General features: G+C 39.0%; 1 protein-coding gene across 1 annotated transcript; it reads left to right on the top strand.

Annotated features, from left to right (window-relative positions):
- Window positions 1-5: 5 nt before the first annotated feature.
- On the top strand, window positions 6-20,147 carry DPH5 (diphthamide biosynthesis 5; the record flags this gene model as incomplete). Its single annotated transcript, XM_010165452.1, has 7 exons — window positions 6-26; window positions 3,016-3,140; window positions 5,461-5,569; window positions 15,580-15,700; window positions 17,846-17,885; window positions 18,951-19,054; window positions 19,901-20,147. Coding segments are annotated over 7 exons (744 nt in total), but the record flags the coding sequence as incomplete, so codon positions are not given.
- Window positions 20,148-23,082: the final 2,935 nt, after the last annotated feature.

Below are 23,082 nucleotides of genomic sequence, written 5' to 3'. Positions count from 1 at the left end.
TCCTCACGGTGGGGAAGGAAGCGCTGGTAGGTCTGGCCGCTGCTGCCGCGCCGGGCCCCGACGCCTCCTCCAGAGGAGCGAGGGGAGCTGGGGCCGGGGCTGGGGCTGGGGGGGCAGGAACCTCCGCAGAAGCGACGGGTGGTGCATGGTCTCGGAAAAAGTACGTGTGAGGTATTCACGTACTACATTTTATTGGAGAAATCGTCTCACGACCTTGTGAGAAGATGAACAAAAATAATTTTTCCTCCCTACAAGTAATGTTTGTATTTTGACACTAATTTTCATCTCAAATTGTAACAAGATGGCAATCCTGAGAAGGTGGAGAACTTGGTCAGCAGAATGTCTGATCTGATTTAAAAAAACCCAAACAAACCATACCAGAAAAACATGTTTTGGAGCCTCGAACCTCTGCATCGACCTGCGGTGTTCTGGTGCCTGCTGGGAATAATAATCCAAGTGACTCAGGTTTCCATGTTCCCTGTGGGCCAGGCTGTCTCACCATGTTGAGACTTCCAGAACATACACAGTTCAGTCAGAGATGGGCTGTTGAACCACACGGAGATAAGCTTTTTGTCAGTAAACACACCTTGTGGAAGAAGACAGTCATAAAAATGTACAAATTATAACTCTGATGAGTTCACTGGTCATAGAAAGATAAAGTTTAGTCTTGAAATAATACCAAAAAAAGGACTTACCTACCCAAAGAACAGGGATCTTGCCTCCAAATAAGCTGTGTAGTACTATACAGAGATGCTGTCTGGGTCTTGGATGCTGTATAGCCATAATATATCTGTACATTGCATGCGTATCTGTATATACATACAGCACATGAGACTTTTAGCTTGTAGTCAGCATTGTGTGGTGTCCACATACAAGCTAGGCTAGAATATTTGCAAAATCTGCATTTGCTATAAAGAAACAGTTGATTCCTAGATAGCTGAAAATAAAACACTGAATAACAGAAAAATCCTGAATATTTTTGGCCTGGTTATGTTTGAGGGTTTGTTTTGTTTTAAGTCTTTTGGAAACCTTAAAGTCCCAAAGATGAGGTAATTGGGAAAAGTGATCAATAAAAACAAAGTAAAAGATGCTGTCTTACCTGAAACTGCCTAAGAGGGGAATATAGGAATTAATCATCAAATGTTGATAATACAGCCCAGTTTACATACAAGTGACAATGCCAAATGATTTATTTAGTAATCTGAAGGCCAGTCTCTCCTAAGCAACTTGAAAAGTTACGAGAAAGCTCTCAAGAGATAAAGAACAGATTCTTCCCTGCAGGGATTTTCTAGAAATCCTCCTGTGCTGATGCTTCTAAAATCAGATCTCAAAATTCAAATTACATGACTTGCTTATTTTTATCTTGTTTGTGTAAAATGTACATTAAAAGCTGTTTGGACCCAGTGACCTCTCAGTGAGTCTTCATTTTAGTTTTTGTCAGGGGAGTGTTTTTAATATATTCTGTAATTAATGTGCTTTGATTTACATTCTGGAACAGTCTTCAAGCATGCAAATAGATTCCATTAGATTAAAACAAACTGAAAGGTGTGCTTCTGGGAATGCAGCTGGTGTGTTCTATAGTGTGCGTTTGCTTACAGTACTGGACTAAAGTTAGTCTGGTCCAATGGTGAACACACCAAAACATACCTAGCATTGCTACTGAGTTCTCAGCACCAAGTGCTTTGCTGTATCGATCAGCTCCTGTTGCTGCTGTGCTACATCTAGTGTAAGATACCTAATAAAAACAAGTAGGCTGTCAAAATTTGTTGTAGTTTGTTTAGGACAGACCTCAATGGTACCCCAGGGTGGCTGTCAATCACTCTCAATCACAGATACAAGATTTGTTTATGCATTTATTTTGTCCCCTTTCTATTGAATCTGTACAGATTGCAGCCTGTTTTACAAGGAAAATAATGTCCTCATTTTACAGAGGTAAACTTACCAAAAATGTTGAGGAAGTACTCTTTAGAAAAGGGAACTGAACACAGTAGCTGAGGCCCCATATCTAGTACTCCAGCTATTGGATGGATTTTTTTATGGAAGCGCCACTCTGCTCTGTACAAGTACTGTGGTTCTCTTGTCAATTCACTGTTCTTTGTGGGCAAAGACAAAGCTATCACTGAAGACACAGGAGAAGTCAGAGGAAAATCTTTCAGGACCATAGCTGGTCAATGGTATATCAATTTGCTAATATTTGTAATATCACCCAAATTTTCTGAATACTATTTAGAACAAAACCACCTTTTTTGGTCTGTGTCCTGGGAAAAAACCTTTCTTTAATCATATAAAGAGCCTGTGAAATGTATGGTGAAACATGACTTACAGAGACAGATATGTTCAGAACGTTTCTAGAACTAACTGGAGTTTTATTACAAATGTGAGGTTGATTCTGGAAATAAAGGCATTTAAAACCTACAAAGAGACACAATGATTACTGAGCTGATGAAGAAAAGCAAAGGACACAAGTAGATGTTTACCTGTATACACGGTAAAGCGTTTCTTACAGAGAGCTGAAGATGGAGGATTAATATGAAATAATTCCTTAGATGTAGTTAGTTACACCATACTAAAGAAAAATCTAAAAACCTGTGTCATATTTGTGTCTGGTTTGGTGTCAGTATCATAACTAACCTAAGCAGTTAGCCTCAGACACGATGTGGATGCCTTACAGTAGGATGACTGGTTAAATTAACTGTACCTAGAGTCCACCAGGTACCTTCAGTGTGCAGGTGGGATTGAACTACTTTTGGAGCAGCTCCTCAGCTGACACAGAAGGCATGAAAAACCAAGTCAGCATCTTGACTAATTTTTGTCAGCTTGGGAGCTGCTTTATGGGAAGCTCAGGTGTTCTTGCAAGGGGAGGCAGGGTTCTGCAAGATAAGGGTCAGACTGCTGGGGAGAATAATAAAGGTGGCCTTTCCAGTGTCCCATGTCCGTGTTCCTCACAGTGAGCACCCAGAGAGATACAAAAACAAGTGTCTTATTTTGATATTTCTTATTAATTTAAATTTCTAGGAAGAGTTTTATGGAAAAGAATTGATTTTGGCTGACCGAGAAACGGTGGAACAAGAAGCAGATAGCATTTTAAAAGAAGCTGATGTTTGTGATGTCGCATTTCTTGTAGTTGGCGATCCCTTTGGGTAAGACAAAGCAGCATTTACATTATCTAGCATGATCACTCTTTTTTTCAATAGGAAGGAGCCATACTCCATACCTATAATTCTTTATGAAGAATTTAATAACTGATTTTCAGACCAGAAGTACTTTTAATGTCTTTGTGTATTTTTTATTGCATTAAAAATATGCAATTGTCTACACTTAATCTTGCTTTGGAGTTTCTTTGCCGAGATATCCCTTATAGATAGGAATATGGACATTCCAGGGTGCATAAATCTTTCCTTCAGCAGTCACTTACCATTTAATTCTCCATGCTAGCTTTTATAGAGAATATTTGGTTCCAGGTTTTATCTGCTAACACAAGAAATTCCAGGCTATCACATAATTAAGACATGTACTGTGTTTTGAGAGAGTATTCTTTTAGTTTCTATTTGTACTTAAAAACTGCAGCTTTTATGGTCACTTGTTTTAGAATGATTGTTGGTTGTACAGTGCTTCTGCTTTGATGTGTGGTAGTTTTTAAAATCACTTAGGTTGTTATAAATGTCTTCTCATTTTGGTTTATTAAGCCTTTTGTTTCCACTCTTTAGTCTTTTTCTATTACCAGAAGGATCTCCTTCTGTCTTTCCAGTCAGGCATCATCAATCTGTAATGTCAAGCCATACAGAAGAGCTTTTAGTCTCCAGCTGGTGATTCAAGATTTATACCACATGTTAAGGGGCACAAGAAAAATCAAATCACTGAGCACCCTATTTTTGAGTGAAAAAATAGAGAGTGTTTATGAAAAAGAGCAGTGTGCACATCTGTCAAAAGCAGATAATTTATGTAAATACAGGTTAAAGGGAATTGGCAAGAGACCATTATATTAAACTAGTACTTATAGGCAGATGATGCTGTATTTCAGGAATATTAATTGTCCTTTCAGTGCATGTTAACATTAAAATTAGGATTCATGTAGAGTCATGTTACTTGTACCCTTGTGCTCTGATCCAGTGACTGAAATAAATACACATGATGGAAAAAAAACCCCAACCCTACATGAAATGTAATGGCTACTTGTAAGCAGTATCTTGGTCTGCCTCAGATATCATTAGTTTCAGTGTCAAAGTACTTTAATTCTGATTAATGTTGTAGAAAACTACCTTTTTTTTAATGAGTTGCTTATCTTTAAATGTTTATGTTCTTAGCTCTTAATATTGCAGCTAGAACTGCTCCTGTGACCACACAAAGCCCTAAGGATTTAAGGGTTCATGAGGTTACTAGGAAAGAGTACTGAATCTTTTGGTCCTAAGAGAAGCCATATGGGAGGAGGATAGAAGCCACGTGACTGCAGCTGATTGTAGAATTTTCAGTATATTTACAGGTCTGAAGAGTACTTGCAGTCTTAGGAAATCTCAGGTGTCGGTGGTTAATGGATAAAGTGATAAAACAAGCTATGCCCATGTCATTCTTCTCACTGTTCACTGGAAGTTTTTGTCTGCATGTGGTAACAGCTATGGATGTACTAGCAGGAACATAGTAAATGACAATTTTAGCAGTATACTGGAAAGCCCACCTTCGTCTAGCCTGGTGCTAACATTCATATTATTACTACCAATAAAAATCTGTGTCAGTAACAGAAAATAGTAGCATAGCTCTGGGTGCAGAGGGCTGACTCCATGAAGCCTTTGCTGGTATTAATGAGTGCTCATGAGGGCCCTTCTGCTTTTAGCTACAGTCATTATGGACAGATCTGTTGTGAGAAGGTACTGGCTGGAGCAAATTTCAGTGAACAAAGCCATCTGATCCCTTGGTCAGTATTAGCATAACCGTAAAATCCTCCAGTGCTCCTTGTCCTGTGTATGTGAGGAGAATAACACAAGGCCATAAAACTAGTCCCCTCTTCTCTTAGAGCAGGTATTCTTGAATCACCTTTGCTTGTGGAAGTCAGGAGCATAGTTTGTTTACTAACCAGTGTTGGTTTAGTCCAAGAATGTGTTTTCTAAGTACTGCATGCAATTTACCTCAGTCTGTTGAAAGTTCTTGTTTGAGTGTGTTGCTTTCCTGGCCTGGCTGTGCAGCCAGTAAGGAAATACTGGAGTTTTGTTGAAGCCTATGTGAAACAGAGTTGACCTTTACAGTTCAACAGATGTCCAACAGACACCTGCAAAAGACAAAGGATAAATGGAACTTTCCTTTTTAAGTACTTGCCAAAGCTACGTTAAAAAGTAACAATTGTGTTGGTGTTACAGTTTTAATGATGCGAGAAAGCTGCAAAGAACCGCAACATACTTTCAAAACAAACTATAATACTAGTAATGCTTGGTCGCTTTATCTTTTCAGTCTTTAATTCCTTTCTCACAGGGCCACGACGCACAGTGATTTGGTACTACGTGCAGTAAAATTGGGGATTCCATACGAGGTCATTCATAATGCTTCAATAATGAATGCTGTGGGCTGCTGCGGTTTACAGGTAGCACTTTTGTATATATGCTATTCCACAACTGCTAAACTTGGAATTGGTGAGCGTTTCTACTGCTATAGCAGTGCATGTTGCAATCTGAAGTTTGAAGGTTCTGTAGCAACCATACACTTCTGTTGTCAGAATTTGTTACACTTCCTTTTCAGTGTGCTACATGTCAGAAGTCCCTTTTGATGAGCACATGTGTAAATAAATAGTAACACTTCTGTTCTTCTCTGCTCTCTAGCTTCCTTCTGCCCCAGGAGACTTTGATATTTACGTTATTTTACAGATACAGCTTTGCTCGTGTTGGCTTCCTTCTACTCCTGATGGTCACCTGATAAGTTTATTCTTAAATGAGGTTGTTATCCTGTTGAGAAATAGACTGGTCTTGTAATAAATTGAATATATGCACAAACCTGTCTATATGCCCAGCTCGGATCATAACTAATTCCAAAATCTTGTATATGATGCATTCTTTCTCCCCAAAGTTTACCTGTCTTCACTTTCTGCCCATTTCCCAAGAGAGGAGGGATCTGCCTAGCCAAGGAATAGAATAAAAAATGACAGGTTTTGTGCTTCTTAAATGGCTAAAGTAGAAAAGGTCTAGTGACCCCCAAGGAAATACTTCATTTTACACCTGTATAGGTCCATTATTACTTTTCCTGCATGAAAAATGTTCCAGCAGTGTATGTATCATAACTAATCACATATAAATTAGTTGAAACTTCCCCCTTTTGTTTTCATTCATCACTTTAACATAGAACCTGCCCTCTCAAGGTTCAGAATGGTTCCTTGTGTATGGGAACTCCTAAACCAAGCTCCCACTTTGCCAACACTGAAAGTAAGCACAGGCACGTAAGTGTACTACAGACAAGAGCAGAGGGTTTGAACAGTTAGCACCACTGAAGGAGGAAGCATTCCTTCCTAGCTTAACATAAAATAACACAATTTTGGGAATTTCAACAAAGTGTCACCTTCAGAGTTACACTGACAAACTCCAATAGCCTTATTTCAGTGCTACTCAGCAGCAGAAAATCTGTTGCAATAAGTTGGGTATTATCTCTGGCTTTGATCACAGCGGAACAGTTTAGAAATGCGAGAGCCCTGACTGATCTAGCAGTTCAGCCACACTGCATTGACACCTATTCCGAGATGTGAATGCTAATGCTAAGAGAATGCAGCATAGGATTCACATTCTTTATCATTCTTCCCATGAGCACTTTCTTAGTGATACCTGCCTGTTGCTGTAAGACTTGGGCAAAATTATCTTCTAGGAAGGAAATAGGCTCCTTTGTGTCTAAAATCTACATGTACAGCAGACAGATGGCAGCTGTCGCGTGACTGCACTTGCTGGGGCGAGTAACACAAGTTGAGGCTGGGGCTCACCCTTTCCCCTTTTGGCTTCGTGTTGGTTCAAAGTTTGCTTCTGCTGGCAAGCTGTTGACAAGTACTTTCTGCTACCTGGTATCTTTTTACTCTTCTTTTATGGTCATTAGGAAGGGAGATGCAAGGCTCATATTCCCAAAAAGAACAGGTGACTTAAGTTTTCTGAAATTTTGCTTCCCCCACAGCTTCAGCTAGGCACAGGAAGGAAAAAAAGAGCAGAAAACTAACTGGGAATATATTGCAAACGGTCCATAAGGCTTTTCATATATGCAGAGTTTTGGAGATTAGTTTACTATTTCCTTATCCCATGCTGAAGGAACAGACCATGAAGGAAATATGTTTTTCACTCTGGCATTAGTCCCCTTTTCCATTCTGGCTTGGGAGGGGCTGCCTTCTCTTAAGTCAACATTCCTGTTGATGTATAAAGCATTTTAGGAAATAGTGATCATGTTGTATTACTGGACAGACCATAACCAGCTGTGTGTTTAACTCTTCATTGCTTCTTACAAGCATAAGCAACAAGTGAGGGGTATCTTACAAAAAAGTATCTTACAAAAAAGCAGCCTGTGATTTTATTAGAGTTGTGGTGGAAGTTTATAATTTCTTTCACCAGGCTTTATGTTCATGACTGTCTCCTGCCATCAGTTTAGTTCTGGAGTTCTGTGTTTCAGATTGCAAAGTTGCTGTTAAGTATAGCAGGGATTCCTCTTTTGCTTCACCACAGAAAAGGCTTGGCTTTTTTTCTTGTTTTAATCTGATTGTGATACAAAACCTCTTTCTTTCTTACTAGAGAAAAACAGGAAACACCTTTATACGCTGTTCTGAAAGCCATGTGCGTAGTGAGCTGTAACTGCTGATTAGGCCCTCAGTAAAATGCAGCTACAGCTCAGTCTGTTCACAAAAGAACACATCTCTTGTCATCAGAGTAATGTTTCTGTGCAGCCAACAACATTCTGGTAGTTGTGCAGTTTTCCTGTACAGTAGTGAGTTACTGAAGTCAGTAGAGCATTAGTAATTGTTTGTCACCTTCAATTCATAGATACATTTCTTGCCAATTTGTAAAGAAGGGTGAATATCTATTTCCAAATACTTTGTTTGGTTTTTTACTGTCTTGCCCATTTAACAGAATCAGTGCAGCTGTTTTGAAGGCCGCAAGGTGAAGATTGCATTTGTATAAAGAGCAGGTGACTATAGTTTTGAGAATTAAACATCTTGAACTGCTAAGGAAGATCTGACAGACTGATACAGTGAGCTATAGCTATTGAAAGCAGGGGCTAGTATAACTTAGCAAAGTATTAGTCTGACTGGGCATAAGGCTCTAACTTGCTGTGGCTCCCTCCTTTACGCTGTTCTTGCTGTGCGTCACTGTGTCAGATTTTCAGATTTATGTATTTACTTTTTTTCCTCAAAGCTGAAGAACGTCTTTTTCCTCAAAAACAAATGAATACAGCCAAGGGGGAGAAGCCAGGAAAAGTGCCTCTGTGTGACCGCCTCTTAGCACGTTCTCTGCAGGTTCACCTCTCGTCTGGAATCTGACATGTTGATCACTGACTCCTGTTGGTTGTGGGGAACAACCACCAGTGAAGAATTTCCTGCAGTTTGGTATCTATGCACACTGCCAAGGAGGTCAGGGAGGGGGGACAGAAGTCCCCAAGGAAAGGCCAAAATTCTTAGAGAGCACTTCTACTAGGTGGTAACTAGTGAGGTGGTTCAGCTTTCCTCATCAGCAGCTGCACTGTAGTTCTGTAGCTCTGAAAAGCTTAGTACTTTAGGTAACAGGCTTATCTCTTGTTCTACTACTACTCAGCTACCCTGTGAGCAAGACGTTGCCTTGTCCCTACCTGACTAGGATTCAGCATTGCAAGCTGAGAACAGAGAGCCTAACCTGACTTCCATGGCTTTATCTGTACCCACACGCAGTTTTGCAGAATTAAGGATGATTGCTAAGGTTTTTAGCCCTACAATAAAGAGGTAGAAAACTTGGGATCTCTAGTTTACCCCTTTTTCCGTCCTTCCTAATCTGCACAACATCTGAGTTAGTTTGGGAAGGTCACTGGCCACAGTGGTGCTCTCAGGACAGAATTTTTGCTGACCCAGTTCTGGTAATGTGTCTCAGAAGTAGCAGTACGGGCAGTCAAACACATGAGGAAGACTGCATCATACTGACCTGTGATACATGTGAAGGAATGAGGCAACTTGAAATGGCTTGAGGTAATGGCACTACTGTAGAAAAAGAGGATTGAGAACTAAAGTGCAAAGCGGGGGGCAAGCCATGGATGAGACAAGAGACTGATGATACTCATTTCTGGGAGAGCCGTGTTGCTAGTTTTGAAAGCATTTACTTTGTATTTTGGTAGGGTAGCTAGGAAAAAAACACGTCAAGGCAAAGACCTGCCTTTCTTTTGAGACGTACCCGCTTTCCACCTGAATAGCTTCAGAACAAACATCTGCATGTCCCCTTGTTTTTTTCAGTGACTCATACCGATTTTTTTTGTTTGCAGTCCAGTTAATTCTTGTAAGACAATTGCAGTTATAAAATAGCTTTGTCTTTTCACTACTAGCTGATCACTTAAATGCAAAAGCTGTGCTTACTATGTTATTTTTGAGTCTTTACTGAACAGGCAAGTACATTTTCCATGCCAAGTAGAAAAGTATTACTTAAAGATAAGGAAGCTGAAGGATGCTATTGTTACTCGCTGTGCTTATAGTCAAACAGAAAACCTGTAGTAGCTGCAGGAGCGGAACCTCTGAGTTCCACCCTCTCTCTGTGCCCTAAGCTTCAAAAATACTCTTTGCTTTAATAGGAGGGGCTCTACACAAGATGGTTTTTATTCACTGACAGTTAAACTGGTTTCCATCACTAGCTGTTTTTCTCACCTGACCAGCTTCTGAGCCCTTTAGAAGTTGGCATTTGTTTCTCAAACCAGCTGAAGGTTAAGTCACTGCTAGTCACACTACTTTATTACTCACAATTGCTGTTCAACTTAGTGCCATTTGTCACCAGCAAACATAACCCAAAAACATCCATTTAATCAGAATAGATTTTTTTTTTCCTCCATTTAGATATCTTCATTGCAGAACAGTAACCTAAGTGGCTAGTGTGGGAAGGAATCAATGTTTGATATTGCTGGGAAGAGGCTTAGGTTATTAAAGATAAGGTTACATTACCTTGGAGGGAAAAGCCTGTCTTGTTCAAGTTTGCTTGGAGTTTCTGAGTCTTTTGATAGCTGAACTTTGTTCTGCTTGTGGAGTGGCTATTTCCTAAGTGCTGATATAGGAGGTAACAGAGAGAAAAATGTGTTCTCCTCTTGCAGCTGCTTTTATGTGATTTGTCTCAGCTGCCTCCTGAAGACTGCAATCATGTGAAGTGGGCTTCCTTCAGCCAAATACCCTTTTCTTCATAGTTCCTTTCTCTCTGGCATGTACTAAGGGGACTGGGGGTTTTTGGAACAGCTTAGCCAATCTGTTGGCTTGCAGTACAAAAAGGAGTCATAGCCTCATGTGCGTGAATGGTAAAAACTTTCAATTTCATGTGAAGGTTCTCATGAGAGGCTTTCAAAGTTGCTAAAGGTCTGTGTTACTAAATGAGGTAGTGTAAAGGACTAGAACTTGGCTTGTGGTTGTTTCATATGACCAATTCCAAGCAAAAGTGAAGCTTGACTGATTCTTGCTGCCTCTTTGTTGATGATTGTCCTACTACCTAAGCTGTTCTCTGGCAACAATATATAATATAACGAACACTAGGAGCCCTTTAATCTGATGTATATGGTCTGGAGGGTTGTTAACTGGTTATGGAAGATAAGGGGAAAAATCTGACTTGTTAGGTTTCCTTTCTTTGAGGATGGGTGTTGCACAGCATCATGTCAAAACAAGGATAAACAAAACATGTCTTAGCTTTTCCATGTATGTTCATTGGGATTTATCAAGAAGCAACCTGGGGTAATGCAAGATGTGCTACAGTCTCCAAATTCTGTTGAGGAATAGCTTAAGGAGAAAATGCCTTTTGGTGTCTATCAGTGGGACGTGATCAGGCTGTGCAGTGTCTTCATTTGCAGAGCACACCTGTCCTGTGAGAACTATCTGCAGTGTCCCCTGTGACCATCTCAACACGGAACATAGCTGAGTAGTATTTCAGTCCTACAGGGTTTACAGGTATTTGCATGTGTATACAGGTGCCAGATCTGAAAAATGTATTGGTAAGATTCCTTTTTACCTTCTTCCCCTGACATGTATCTAGTTCTGAAGCTGTTTCAAATTTTAGGAGAGGGGATAGGCTCATAAGTGAAGAATTGCTTTGTCACCATTGCAGCTGATACAGCAATAATTCTGGGAAAGATGCTGTAAAAATAAATGTCTGCATTTTGAAATGTTTACTTCTTGATTTCTCTGCAGCTGTTGCCCTACTGACCTTTAATATTATCTCACATATTCTCTCCTGCTTGCTTTAGTGCTTTTTAAAGGGGATAGGGGATCTTCCTTTTTTAATTTCCTTCTTTAGTCTCAACTTGTTCCTTCTTTTTATGCCATATGTTTTTGTGGTGATTAGCCACGCCAGTATTTTAAGTGAGGACTGTTGATCTGGACAGCTTCAGGTGTCTGAAGTCGTTCAGACTGGCCATTAACAAAGTTGCTCAATAGTTTCATTGACATTTCACTTGCATACAGGCTTTCCAAGCTGAGATTGTGGTACAGCACTTTTTCCTCTCGTAGTTTATTCTAGCCTCTCAGTTAGCAATCAATTCTGCTTATATAAACAACAAATAAAACAAGAAATATCATTAATAGAAGGGTTAAAAATACTAACTGAAAGCAGGCACAACCAAAAGTTATCAGATGTTCTTTTGTATTATGTGTGTAATTAAAATGGGAAGTATGGCTTGTTCTGAGGAGATGAAAGTGTGAGTTGAAGAACAGCTTTCTGCAGTATTTTGTGAGAGGCAGAAAACTCTAGCAGACAGAGCATTGCCTTGGAGTAGAGAATTCTGGCTTCCTTTCCTGACTTCAGCTATTGCATTGCAAAATTTAAGTGCACAAAGCTTTGCTTAAGCCAATTACTATTTGGGTGGGGAGAAGGGGTATTTCCAAAGACTGAGGTCTTTCAAAATGACCTTTTGAAATATTTCTGTGAAGTTTTTGAGCATTAGAGAAGGTAAGGTTAGTTTCCAAGCTGTCCAATTTTTTTACTGAGCCCCTTTGAAATTCTGGCACTTTTGTGCCTGAGCAGAATGTAGGCACTCTAAGAAATCTGATTATGAGTGCAAGTGTGGTGCTTGAGATGTTTTAGCCTGTACAGAACAGATCTTGCTCACTCCCAAACCCCAGCTGCTTAATGTAGAGTGCAGCACACAGAAGACCGCTGTGAAACTTCATTTGCTGTTGCCTCTCTTTAAAGCTGTGCCAGCAACTGTACAGCATGATCATTGCACTGGAAGTATACAAAACTCTTAATTGTCTTTTTAAACTTCTTCTTAACAGTCTCAAAATATGACTTTAATCCTTAGTTGTGTTGTAATATACCATGGTTAACAAACGTGTCACCGCTTTATTCCAACGACAAGCATGATTTCTGGAATTTTGGGCCCCTATTCAGACTTTTATGGTTGGTAGAAAGAACCTCTTTTAATTTCAGTGGGCTCTGGCTGAAGTGGATCTGCTGTCCTCTGTAACTGCTGAATCCTTAGGATAGTGGAATTATTGGTATTTACTGCTCTCTCTGCAGCAAGGCTTTTCTTGAAAGTCTGATAGTTCATGCTAGATTTCAAGAGATAGAAATTAGAACTCAGCACAAGAAGCTGTTTTAGGAACAGACTGAATCTGCATGAAATAATTCTGATACAGTTACATGTTGGCTCTTAAATGCAGGCTTGCTCTGGTGGAAGAACAGTGCCTATGTTTGCATAAATGTCACATGTCTGCAGAGATCAAATGCTGGATGAGAAAGAAATATTTGTTTGTTTCTGCAGAAGTGCTTGTAAGGTAATTGCTTACGAGTAGTGAAGCATAATAGGGGTATCCATTTATTGCTTCAGTTCCACAGCATTCATAGGTTGTTGCTGTACCAGAAAGTTTCCAAAGTAGTATTTAATTTAAAGTAAAAATATGTATGCATTAATGCTAGGAAATCTATTCTTTAGAAGTTTAGTTAGTAGAGGGGTATAAGTTGCAAAGGCATTTCTAAGAGGTTAATTAAATATGCCCCATTCCATCTTGTTGGTGTACTTCTCTGCTCTCCAGGTGCTAAGAAAACAGGTGTATTTATTTGAGACTATAAGTACAGGTTTCTATTATATCAATACTTCAGGAAGATATTCTGAAGTTATTTCTACTGAATAGACAGGCCATTTCTGACAAAAATGTTTTATTCTTTTTTGACACTCAGACTTCTGTTTTAATGCAAAACCTGTTAAACAAAGGACAGATTCAGTGAATCTGACTGGCAGTGCTTGCACAAAAAGGATAACTTACTTGACTGCTTGTTGGCAAAGGTGATGGAGAATCTTTGAAATGATGAATGGAAAAGAGAAAAATAACAATCAGAACAAATGCTGTAGGGTATAAAGTTGAATGCCCAACTTGTTTTTAGAATGTGGCAGAGTGATGTAAAAGTGATTCCCAGCAAAATTCTTACCAGATAGTAACATTTTGCCCGTTTCTGAACATCCTTTTCTTCACTAAAAAGCAGAGGTGGAAGTTTCTCTCCTTCAGGTTACTAAAATGCCAGAGGGACTGGGATAAGAGCTGAGGTTAATTGAGGCCACTTTCTGTACTGAAGGAGGGCTGCTGCTTCTTTGGGAAATGACTGCAGTGGCTCTGAGGGAACAGATGTCAGCTAGCTAGTTAGGTTGGTACTGGACATTTCAGCAGTTGTTGATGACAGAAGGTATACTACCAGTGAGATGAAAGGTTAACTTGCTCCCAGATGCTCTAACAGTGATGAGGAGAAAGAGAAACTCCTTGTACCAATAGGTTTTCTTGAGATTTGGTGCAAAATAGAAAGCTTCTTAACTGGCCACATGAAAAAAATAGGCAAAACAGCTTTATTTTTTTTTTTCCTTTTTCTAGAACACAGCCTTGAAATAGTTCACAAGTTACATCAGGAGCAATTCATTAGGTTCAACCTATATTTAGTTTACTGGAAGAACCTTTAGATTGTGAAATGTACGTGGTGTGTTCTTGTCCTTGTGCTAGAATGAAATATTTAAAAGAGGAAGTGTTTTCAGCAATATTCCAGGAATCTTTGAATAAACACTGTTCCTATCACCATTAATGGTTAAAATTTGAGCTTTTGGTCCCTTGGAAACAAACATGTTTCTGCTTTGATTCAAATTCTGCTTTGCAGCATAAAAGAGTTAAAACCGCAACCTAACGCCACAGTAAAATAAGTCTGTATAGGGGAATCCCGGGTGGCACCGAGCTGCCAGAGCTGCTTCTACCTAAGGCCGTCTCCTGGGCTAACAGCACACACAGTGCCTCCTGTTTGTCCTTCCAGATTTACAGAAGAAGCGGGGAAGTTAGTCCGGATAGCTGTTGTTTCTCTGGTGTGCTTGAGCAGACAGAATATTGGCAAGCTGCGAAATCCGTGGGGGATGGCCCCATTCCAGAGCTGAGCTGACCACAGTTGATGCATGGTTTTGTCCTTTTTCGAGTTGGTTACAGGAACTTCCAAGCCAAGTGCTGCCTTAGGTTACATATAAATTTTGCTTTTGCATCACTGTAAATGATTGGCAAGACTACTGCTTCAAATGTCTTCACCAAGATTAGAGACTTAGAGTAATAAATAGCGTTAAAACTGAGAATAAAATCAGTGAGTATGTTTGATGTAGAATCTGCTAGCAATATTATTCTTACCGTATGTGCATAAAAAATATTGCACCTCTCTGCTTCATGCACGATTTGTCCCTGTCTTCAGATCTTCATGTCCACTGCCTCTTAAGACTGTAACTTCTTTTGCATGATACAGCTTTCATCGGCAGGAAAGTGCTGCTTTAATACAAATACTGTAGAATCAAAACATCCTCAGATTATTGCATTATTAGAAGTTGCCTAGCTTTAACCAAAATAAGAAATATTAAGTACTAATCTTCATTCTGGTCTTACAAAGTTTTGCCTTTAAAAGGACTTCAGAATTAAGTAACAAAGAATAGAATGTAGATTGACAGTTAGTTAATGTACATTGAAAAGGGGAATGCAGAGATAAATAAAAACTTCACAGGTAATTCATTAGTCATTCTTTAACATGCTTTACTGTTTGGAGAGTAAAAGAAAGCACATCTATTATGGAGAAGGAAAAACAGTTCAGTAAGTACAGATTGTGTTAAAAAGAAAGGAAGGAACGCAAAGGAATGCACTAGAACTAGTCAAGTGATACAGAGAAGCACAGGGCAGCTGTTTTTAAAAGGAAGCATTATTTTTAATGCAATGTTTTGTTGTGTATTTATGAAAGAGCAAACTTAAGCATCTTATAGGCGAGTACTCTCCCTGTGGTATGAAACTTCTTTATTAACTAGGCTCAGGTCTTTTCAGGGTTGCCAATCATTCGTGATTTTCATAGCATTTTTTTGCATGCTCTGCTACTTAGTTTTTTCTTATTGTGTATGTGTGTTAGTGCATTTGTGGTTTGTTTTTTTTTACAGTTGTACAATTTTGGAGAGACAGTTTCTATAGTTTTCTGGACAGATACATGGAAGCCGGAGAGCTTTTTCGACAAGATCAAGAAGAACATGCAGAATGGAATGCACACACTGTGCTTACTTGGTAAGCAGCAGCTACCCTGGTTCCTTAGCTACCATCTTCTGCAGTGTCCAGAAACAATAGTGATAGGCATGAGATGAAGTCTGTGATAAAACAAATGTTCTTAACTCACATAGGTCTTTGAAAAATATACCAAAAATTGGAATGCTCATGTACCTGCATTTAGAGTCAGTTCAGCCATTGTTCATGCTGCAGCAGCCAGGAATGTCTTAATTCCTCTTTAGAAAATCCATAAGAAACGATGCCTTTACAGAAGTCAAATAGGAGCAGGAGGCCCATATTTGCTGTAAAGATCTGTGTGATTTTAAGCTAGATCAAGCTCAGGGTCCAAATCAGATTGCAGTGACTAGCAGCTATCTTTTACTGACTTAATTAGGTTAGAGCTCAACACATTTGACTTTCTGGGGAGCTAAATCATACATTTAACTACATTTCTGTTTAGCAAGGTCATATTTCTTTTCCTAAATTATCTCATCTAAGGATGTTTTGGCAAAAAGTGGTTGTCATGTGAGAAGCTTCAGTGCTGTAAAAAATCCTTGTTAATCACGGAGCTGAAACAGAATACTGCTCCCACTTGACCACTGTCCCCAGGCTCTGCCATGGTGCTGCTGTCTGATCGTTCTCCTACCTAACAACTCTCGGCTGAAAGCCACTTTCTGAGTAACTCTACTAATCTAGGTAATGCCTTCAAGATGATGGAAGCTACCTGCAAATAAACTGTAAGGCACTTGCATATTTGTATATATAGTTCTATACCTTTCTCCATCATCTTTTAAACACAACCGGGATCTGTCAGTGCTAAATAAATTAGTATTTTAAGCAGAAACAAAGTCTGTGGTAACTGGAGGAATCCTGAGCAGGAAACAATTTAAATATGTAAGCATCACTGCACATCAAACTTCCCAATGCCTTGAAAGTTTTTTTGTTTTCAAAACTGGCTAAAAATCAGAATTTTGGTAATTTGTTTTAAAGAAGGATGATTTCACAACTGTTTTAAACAAGGATTATTACAACTATAATATGCTAAAACAAAGTATTCTTCAGGTGTTCTATATAATAATTTCTACAATCTCCCTTTTAAACTTTTTTTAATACAGTGGCAAGAGTAAAAATTTTGAAACTGTAAAGTTGAATTATAAAGCTCATGTGTCAGGGACAGTTGTGGTACCTGCATCTAATTGTAGCTCCCAGCTGAAAAACTAGCTATTTCTGTTAATTGTTCCCTTAATACTACGTGGTCATTCTGGTTTATGTATTGATTGTTTATCCAGCTAGACTAGATTACCAGGTAAGCAAATATGACATAAAAATGTTAGTGCTGATAAACTTCTGAATTCAAAACAGCTTTACAGACATATAAGCAATTCAGTAAACTGTGCACTAATAATCTTGCAGCTTTGCATTTTAAACCCCTTTCTTCAGAGTCACTTGGGTTTAGTTGATTGTGTAACTTAAGCAATTTTTTTAAAAAAATCAAGATTAAAAATGTATCCAGCTTTCACTATGATAATATTTTGGGGGCATTTGAATATAGGTAATAGTCGATTGCATCTTGGAGGGATTGTGGTCAATTAGAGTTTCATAAAATAGCAGCTGTGCAGTCTTACCTGACCCCTTCTCTATTTCATTTTTGCCCAAATCCTTTTTTTTTCCCGCATAACAGAAGGTTGTTCTATATTTTGATTGGGAGAGGAAGGAAGTGCTAACGAAAGTCAGGTTCCTGCACGGCAGTGATGTAATCACTGTCGATCAGTCATACTGTTTTACCTTTTGTGACCAGAATGGACTCATAATTTAAGAGTAGTCCCAACACCCTGGTGTGCTCAAAACATGCTGGCATTTAGCCATCCGGTGGTAAATGTGCCTGCTACTTGTATACTTAGCAGTATTTTTATTTATCTCTGTTGCTCTGAAATCTGTGAAACTTGCCCTGTCTTTGGGTGAAATCACATGCATAAAATCACAATACTTTGTGATTCATTAACATATGAAATGGTAGAATGCAGTCCATACTCCTTATTTCTGTAACAGCTAAAATGTTGTTATAAAGTTTATAGAATCTGCTAATTAAATTCAGCTTTACCTACAAAGAAAACTAATGGAAAGTTTGTAGTGAATCTGCGTTTTGATATCTGTTTTGTTCTACAGATATTAAAGTGAAGGAGCAGTCTCTGGAGAATCTGATGAAGTGAGTGACCATTTTGAAAATATATAGAAGTACACAGTGTATTTACAAAGGGTTTTTTGAACAAGGAACAAAGGTTCTTTGCCCATGGTCTAATACCGAACTTACCTGCCTTCTCCTCTCTACTTCTCAGTGGCCACGTTCTTTTGTTCCTTACAAGGAGTGGAACTTTTGTTCATTACAATAGGACTTGTCTTTATTTACGGCAACTGAATGAAGTTGCAGCAGAGCAAAATCTTTTTTAACTGTTTCTGTGAGAAGTCAGAATGGGGTAAGCTTTCTATTTGGCAAAGGAAGTGTTATTTTACTACAGTTCTGTCCCATCCTGAAATAGATTAATAGCTGAAACAGTGTTCTGAATTAATTCTTCCTTACTCTGCTACAAACAGTGTGAAGTACTGAATACATACCACCCTCTTTAAACAGCTAAATAAGCAACATACAGAAAATACTTTTACATTCATTTAACTGTATTCCAAAAAGCTCTTGCTACATCTTAATCATCTCTCTGCAATCTGTATGTTTTGACAGTGGTGAATATAAATGGTTACTTTATACGTATGCTGTAACTCTGGTCTAAATTAACATTTGTGAAGTCTCACAGTATCATTGAGGTTTGTTTATTCTGGAGTTTCAAAATAAAATCTGTTTGACTGAATCCACAATTGGCAAAGAAAGCAGCATTTAATTTAAGAATATATTTCTAGTCTGTAATCATCTGTCTACGGGGCATTTGACAGAAAACCAGTAGTTTGCTCTTGAATTTAAGTCTAATGCATCTTTCAGGAGTAGCTGCAAAACCTGCATATTGCTTTCAGCAGCTGAATTTGCTTTTAGGACTCAAATGATGTCCCAGCTGGAGGCCCTGCTGTTTCACAGGTGTGGTGAGAGCACAAGAGACCTCTGTCTTCCTTTAGAATTCCACTCGTCTAAAAGACCCAGCCTGAGAGCCTGGGCCTGTTAAGTTCAATTTCCTGCTCTAGGGGTTTCTTGAAAGAAACTGTTAAGAACACTAAGAATAATGAAATGGATTGTATGTTAAATTTCTTTACTTTTCTTTCCCTGCAGAGGAAGAAAGATTTATGAGCCACCACGCTACATGAGTGTGAATCAAGCTGCAGAACAGCTTCTTGCCATTATTCAAAACAGGAGGCTCCAAGGAGAAGAACCAGGTAGTATTCCTGCAACAGTTCTATCTGCAACTACCGCTCTCAAGTCACACTGTTGAGCCTCTGAACTCAACTCCCTTCCTCTTCATCTTAGCGTTCTCTTGATCTGCAGTGGAACTGGGCTGCCTTAAATCCTGGTCATGAGATAGAACATAGTGCAGTTCAGTGAGCACAGATGAACGAGCACGAGTGGCTCCTGGAGGTTCAGTCAAAGCCTCAGTTTGGTAACCCAGTACTGTTTCTATCCATCTTTAACTGTGAGCTCTTTGATCTCTTAAGAGTTGCAGGAGGCAGAAGGAATCTCGACATTTTAGATCAGTGGAGCTTCAAAAATCTCTGCTACATTTTATTTGGAGCAGTCACACACTGCTTTATGTGAGAATCAGCATGCATCTAGGTTAACCCAACGATGCAGGACTGTGATTTTGACCTTGAACACTAGTCAAGAGCAAACTGTGAAAGGTGTTTACTGAGACCAAGGGTGAAATAACAGCAGCTATAAAGATGATTCAGTTGTGTCACAGAAAAAGTCTTTTTAATAGAAATCTATCCAGCTATATTCCTCCTTTTAAAAGCTTATTCATTAATAAAGTCCTTTCATTTTATCCTTTATAACACAATTCCTGAATGAATTTCATATTCTACTTCTGCTGCCTTCCCATTCTTTCTTATAAATATCCCTAAGATACAGCTTTATTTTCTCTGAAGAATAAGCTGCTTTCTAGGTCACTCCAATGATTAATTGGAAACTTAAGAAAGCAGTGTTAAGGTTTAAGCATTTTGAGTACTTGTGCCTTTATGACAGGACTGTTAGTCAACACATTAAGCATTTAATCTTTTTTCTTACAGAAATTACCGAAAACACAATTTGTGTTGGCCTTGCACGCGTGGGTGCTCCAGATCAGAAGATTGCTTCAGGCACACTGCATCAGATGTCCACAGTGGAATTAGGTGGTCCACTACATTCCTTGATTGTTGCAGGCACCATGCATCCTCTGGAACTAGAAATGCTTCAGCTTTTTTCTGTAGATAGTTCCAGTTTTGAAAAGAACGCATTTCAAAGGACCACTTAAATAAAAATGGGGTGTGCAAATTTTTATTCCATCTTTGATTTCATGACAGCATAAAGTTATTCCTGCGACTATTTAGAGCTTGCCTAAGTGCATTTATATTGTATATTGCTTCAGAAGAGAACACTGTAGGAACATGCACCTGCTTTTACCTGAAGCTACAAACTGCAAGCTGCACCTTCTGGCATCAGCTTCTAACATGCAGACACATCCAGAAACCTTTAAACCTTAAAAAGCCTTTGTCTGATTCAGTTCATTGACATCTACATCAGTCTTGGGTTGATGACAAGGGCAAGAAGTGCAAGCAGAGAAGTGAAGAAATGTACCAGATGCCAAGCCCACTGCATACGTTGTAAGTGCATTTTAGATGTTAAATTTTGCTTTTTAACTTTCCAGAATCTTGGTAGTTGTCTCACCAATAGAAACCATTAGTGTGCAAAACTTGTTAGGTCTGTATCCATCGTTACATTTGGGAGAGTGAATACAGACAGGTGAGAATGTTCTTTATGTCTAAACCAAGAAAAATGAGAACTCACCGTTTGGACAGTTGGTGAAAGAGGGAGAAGCTGTGCAGAATTTCTTATTTCAGAAGGTTGCAACTTAAAATAAAACTGGATTTCTTCATGCTAGCATTTATGAAGTGCTGGACTCAAAGTGCAACAACCACAATTAACCTCAAGTCAAGTCTCAGAAAACAGACTGCAAGAACTGCCTTTAAAATCAGCTAATGGATCATGGTGGTTGCTATTTCAACTACTCTTCACAGTATGTATGACAACAAAGCAGACCTTATGCTTATTTTTTTTAAACTGAAGATTTATTGGAAATAAATTTGATCCCAGATCTTTTCAGTAATATAGGTAATTTAACATTTTATATAGACTGTATTCAAGTAGAAAAGATTACATTAAAAAATTCTACTATTGCACTTGGGACAAGTCATGGCTAAGCTACTAACATTAGCATTCCAGAACAAAATCATACACAGCCTTCAGAATTTTACTGAGCTGCCTCGTGTTATCATTAAGATTTCTTTACAGGTATTTTGATATACTGTACTATTCAACTTAAGCTCACTGCTAAGAGTAATTCCTGTAATTTAAAGGTAAAGGCAAGCAATATGCTGTATGCTACCAGGAATGATTTTGGCAATTTCTTCATTCACAATATTTCACACTTCAGCCAAAACACTGTAGCAATTCATTTAACTCTGGTACAAGATCCCAGCATACACATGAAAGACTTCAATGCACATGGGAAGTGAAATACACAACTCCTTTTACACATTATTTCCGGCATATTACCACATAGGCAGGGACCTTCTGTGGCTCACTGGAACAGACAAGTAGCTCAACCAGTATTTGCACACAGCGAGACACGCAGCCTTCACGTGCCAGGCACAGCAGAAGCACGACTGGCGGCTTTTCACATTATAGCGGTCTCTGGCCAATGGAGTCCCAACAGGGATGGTCACTGCAAGGAAGCCTGAATGCAGACAGACTCCAAAAGGGAATGCCAGCAAGTTGCAGATAGGGATTTTCACAGAAGTGTAAAGGAGGAATTACCCACTGAGTCAGTATTAGGGATCAGAGAAATAGATTATTTAAAAATTAAAAAAAAATAAAAAAATCCCTCTATCCTCATTCCCAAACATGCTTAAAAGGGCTGGAATAATCAAGAATCACAGCAAGTGGCAGTCTGATGGCTGCTGGGGACAACAGGACAGGACTTAATTAGTAACTAAAGCTGTTGCTCTGAACTGATATTTAAAGATGTTGTTACATGAGTATTGATTAGGATTTGCATTTTATACAAGCATTAAGGTTTCCGCAACTGAAATCTGCACTGTGAGAGAAAAGCCATGAACTTCACAATTTGATTGCACAGTGGGTGCAAAGGGTGGAAAACTGCAGTGCAGCAGCAGCTTCTCTCCCCTCTTGTATCTTGGTTACATTCCCAAAACAGGTTCACTTATAGCAGTTAAAAGGAGATACCCTTTCTTTCCTTCACCTTTAATTCTGGCTTTACTTCCTCAGGAAAAAAAAGAAAGAACATTGGAGAGTCACTAAGGCCCATTGTATTAGCAGCAGCAGTTACATTTGTATGTAAAAATAGTGTCAGCAGCTCTCTCAATTGAACTTTTATTTCAGTAAGCAGTATTACATAAAACAGATTCATTTCTTTGGGCCAGCACTTTTTGTCTTGGTTAGCAAATGACACAAGTAACCCAGCTCTCTGTAGGGGCCCTACTGATGTAAGGAACACATCCAGCCTCATGTGCAGACTTACAGGATTAGCCTACGAAGGACCAGCGTTCACTGTGCATACTCTCAAGAGTACTTCTCTTCCACTGTCATTTACCCTGATAAACATTCCAATACAGACACTGTAGCACTGGTTTTATCTTATTATTTTGCTGTAGGTCCTGTAAAAATCAAGCAGCTTGGTCTTTGGGACAATAGGGTTTAAGTTGCTGTTTTCAGTCACAGAAAAAAACCTACAAAGACAGACCAGTAACCCCACAGTCAGCTTCAGCTACATGAAAACATGAGAAAATCATACTTTGAAAACTTGGTTCAAAATTCACTACTGGATACCAGGAAGCTGAGTTTTAGCAGATCATCTGTAGACATTCATCCATCTCTGGATGTCAGTCATTCACACAAACCTTCGTTTAAATTATGTGATGCATCTCCAATAAAGCAAAGTGTTATCTATAGTAAGGTAAGTGTTAGATAATTAGCAAAACACAAAAGAATGGAGCTTTGACTCTCAGGATGAAAAGCTGCACTTTCAACTGCATGACTTGTACTTTGCCCAAACCTAAGCAAGTATCCCCTTAGTAGGTGATAAAAAACCAATACTGGATGTCACTGAGATACTAGATGTGATTGTAGCTACCTGCTGGACCTGTCACCTACTGTCTCAGAGTTCTGCGATGCTTATCCTTTTTCTGAAAGC

This window comes from Antrostomus carolinensis, unplaced genomic scaffold (assembly GCF_000700745.2).
Source record: "Antrostomus carolinensis isolate BGI_N321 unplaced genomic scaffold, ASM70074v2 scaffold24130, whole genome shotgun sequence".
Taxonomy (NCBI): Eukaryota; Metazoa; Chordata; class Aves; order Caprimulgiformes; family Caprimulgidae; genus Antrostomus; species Antrostomus carolinensis.
This window is presented reverse-complemented; position numbering and strand designations above follow the sequence as displayed.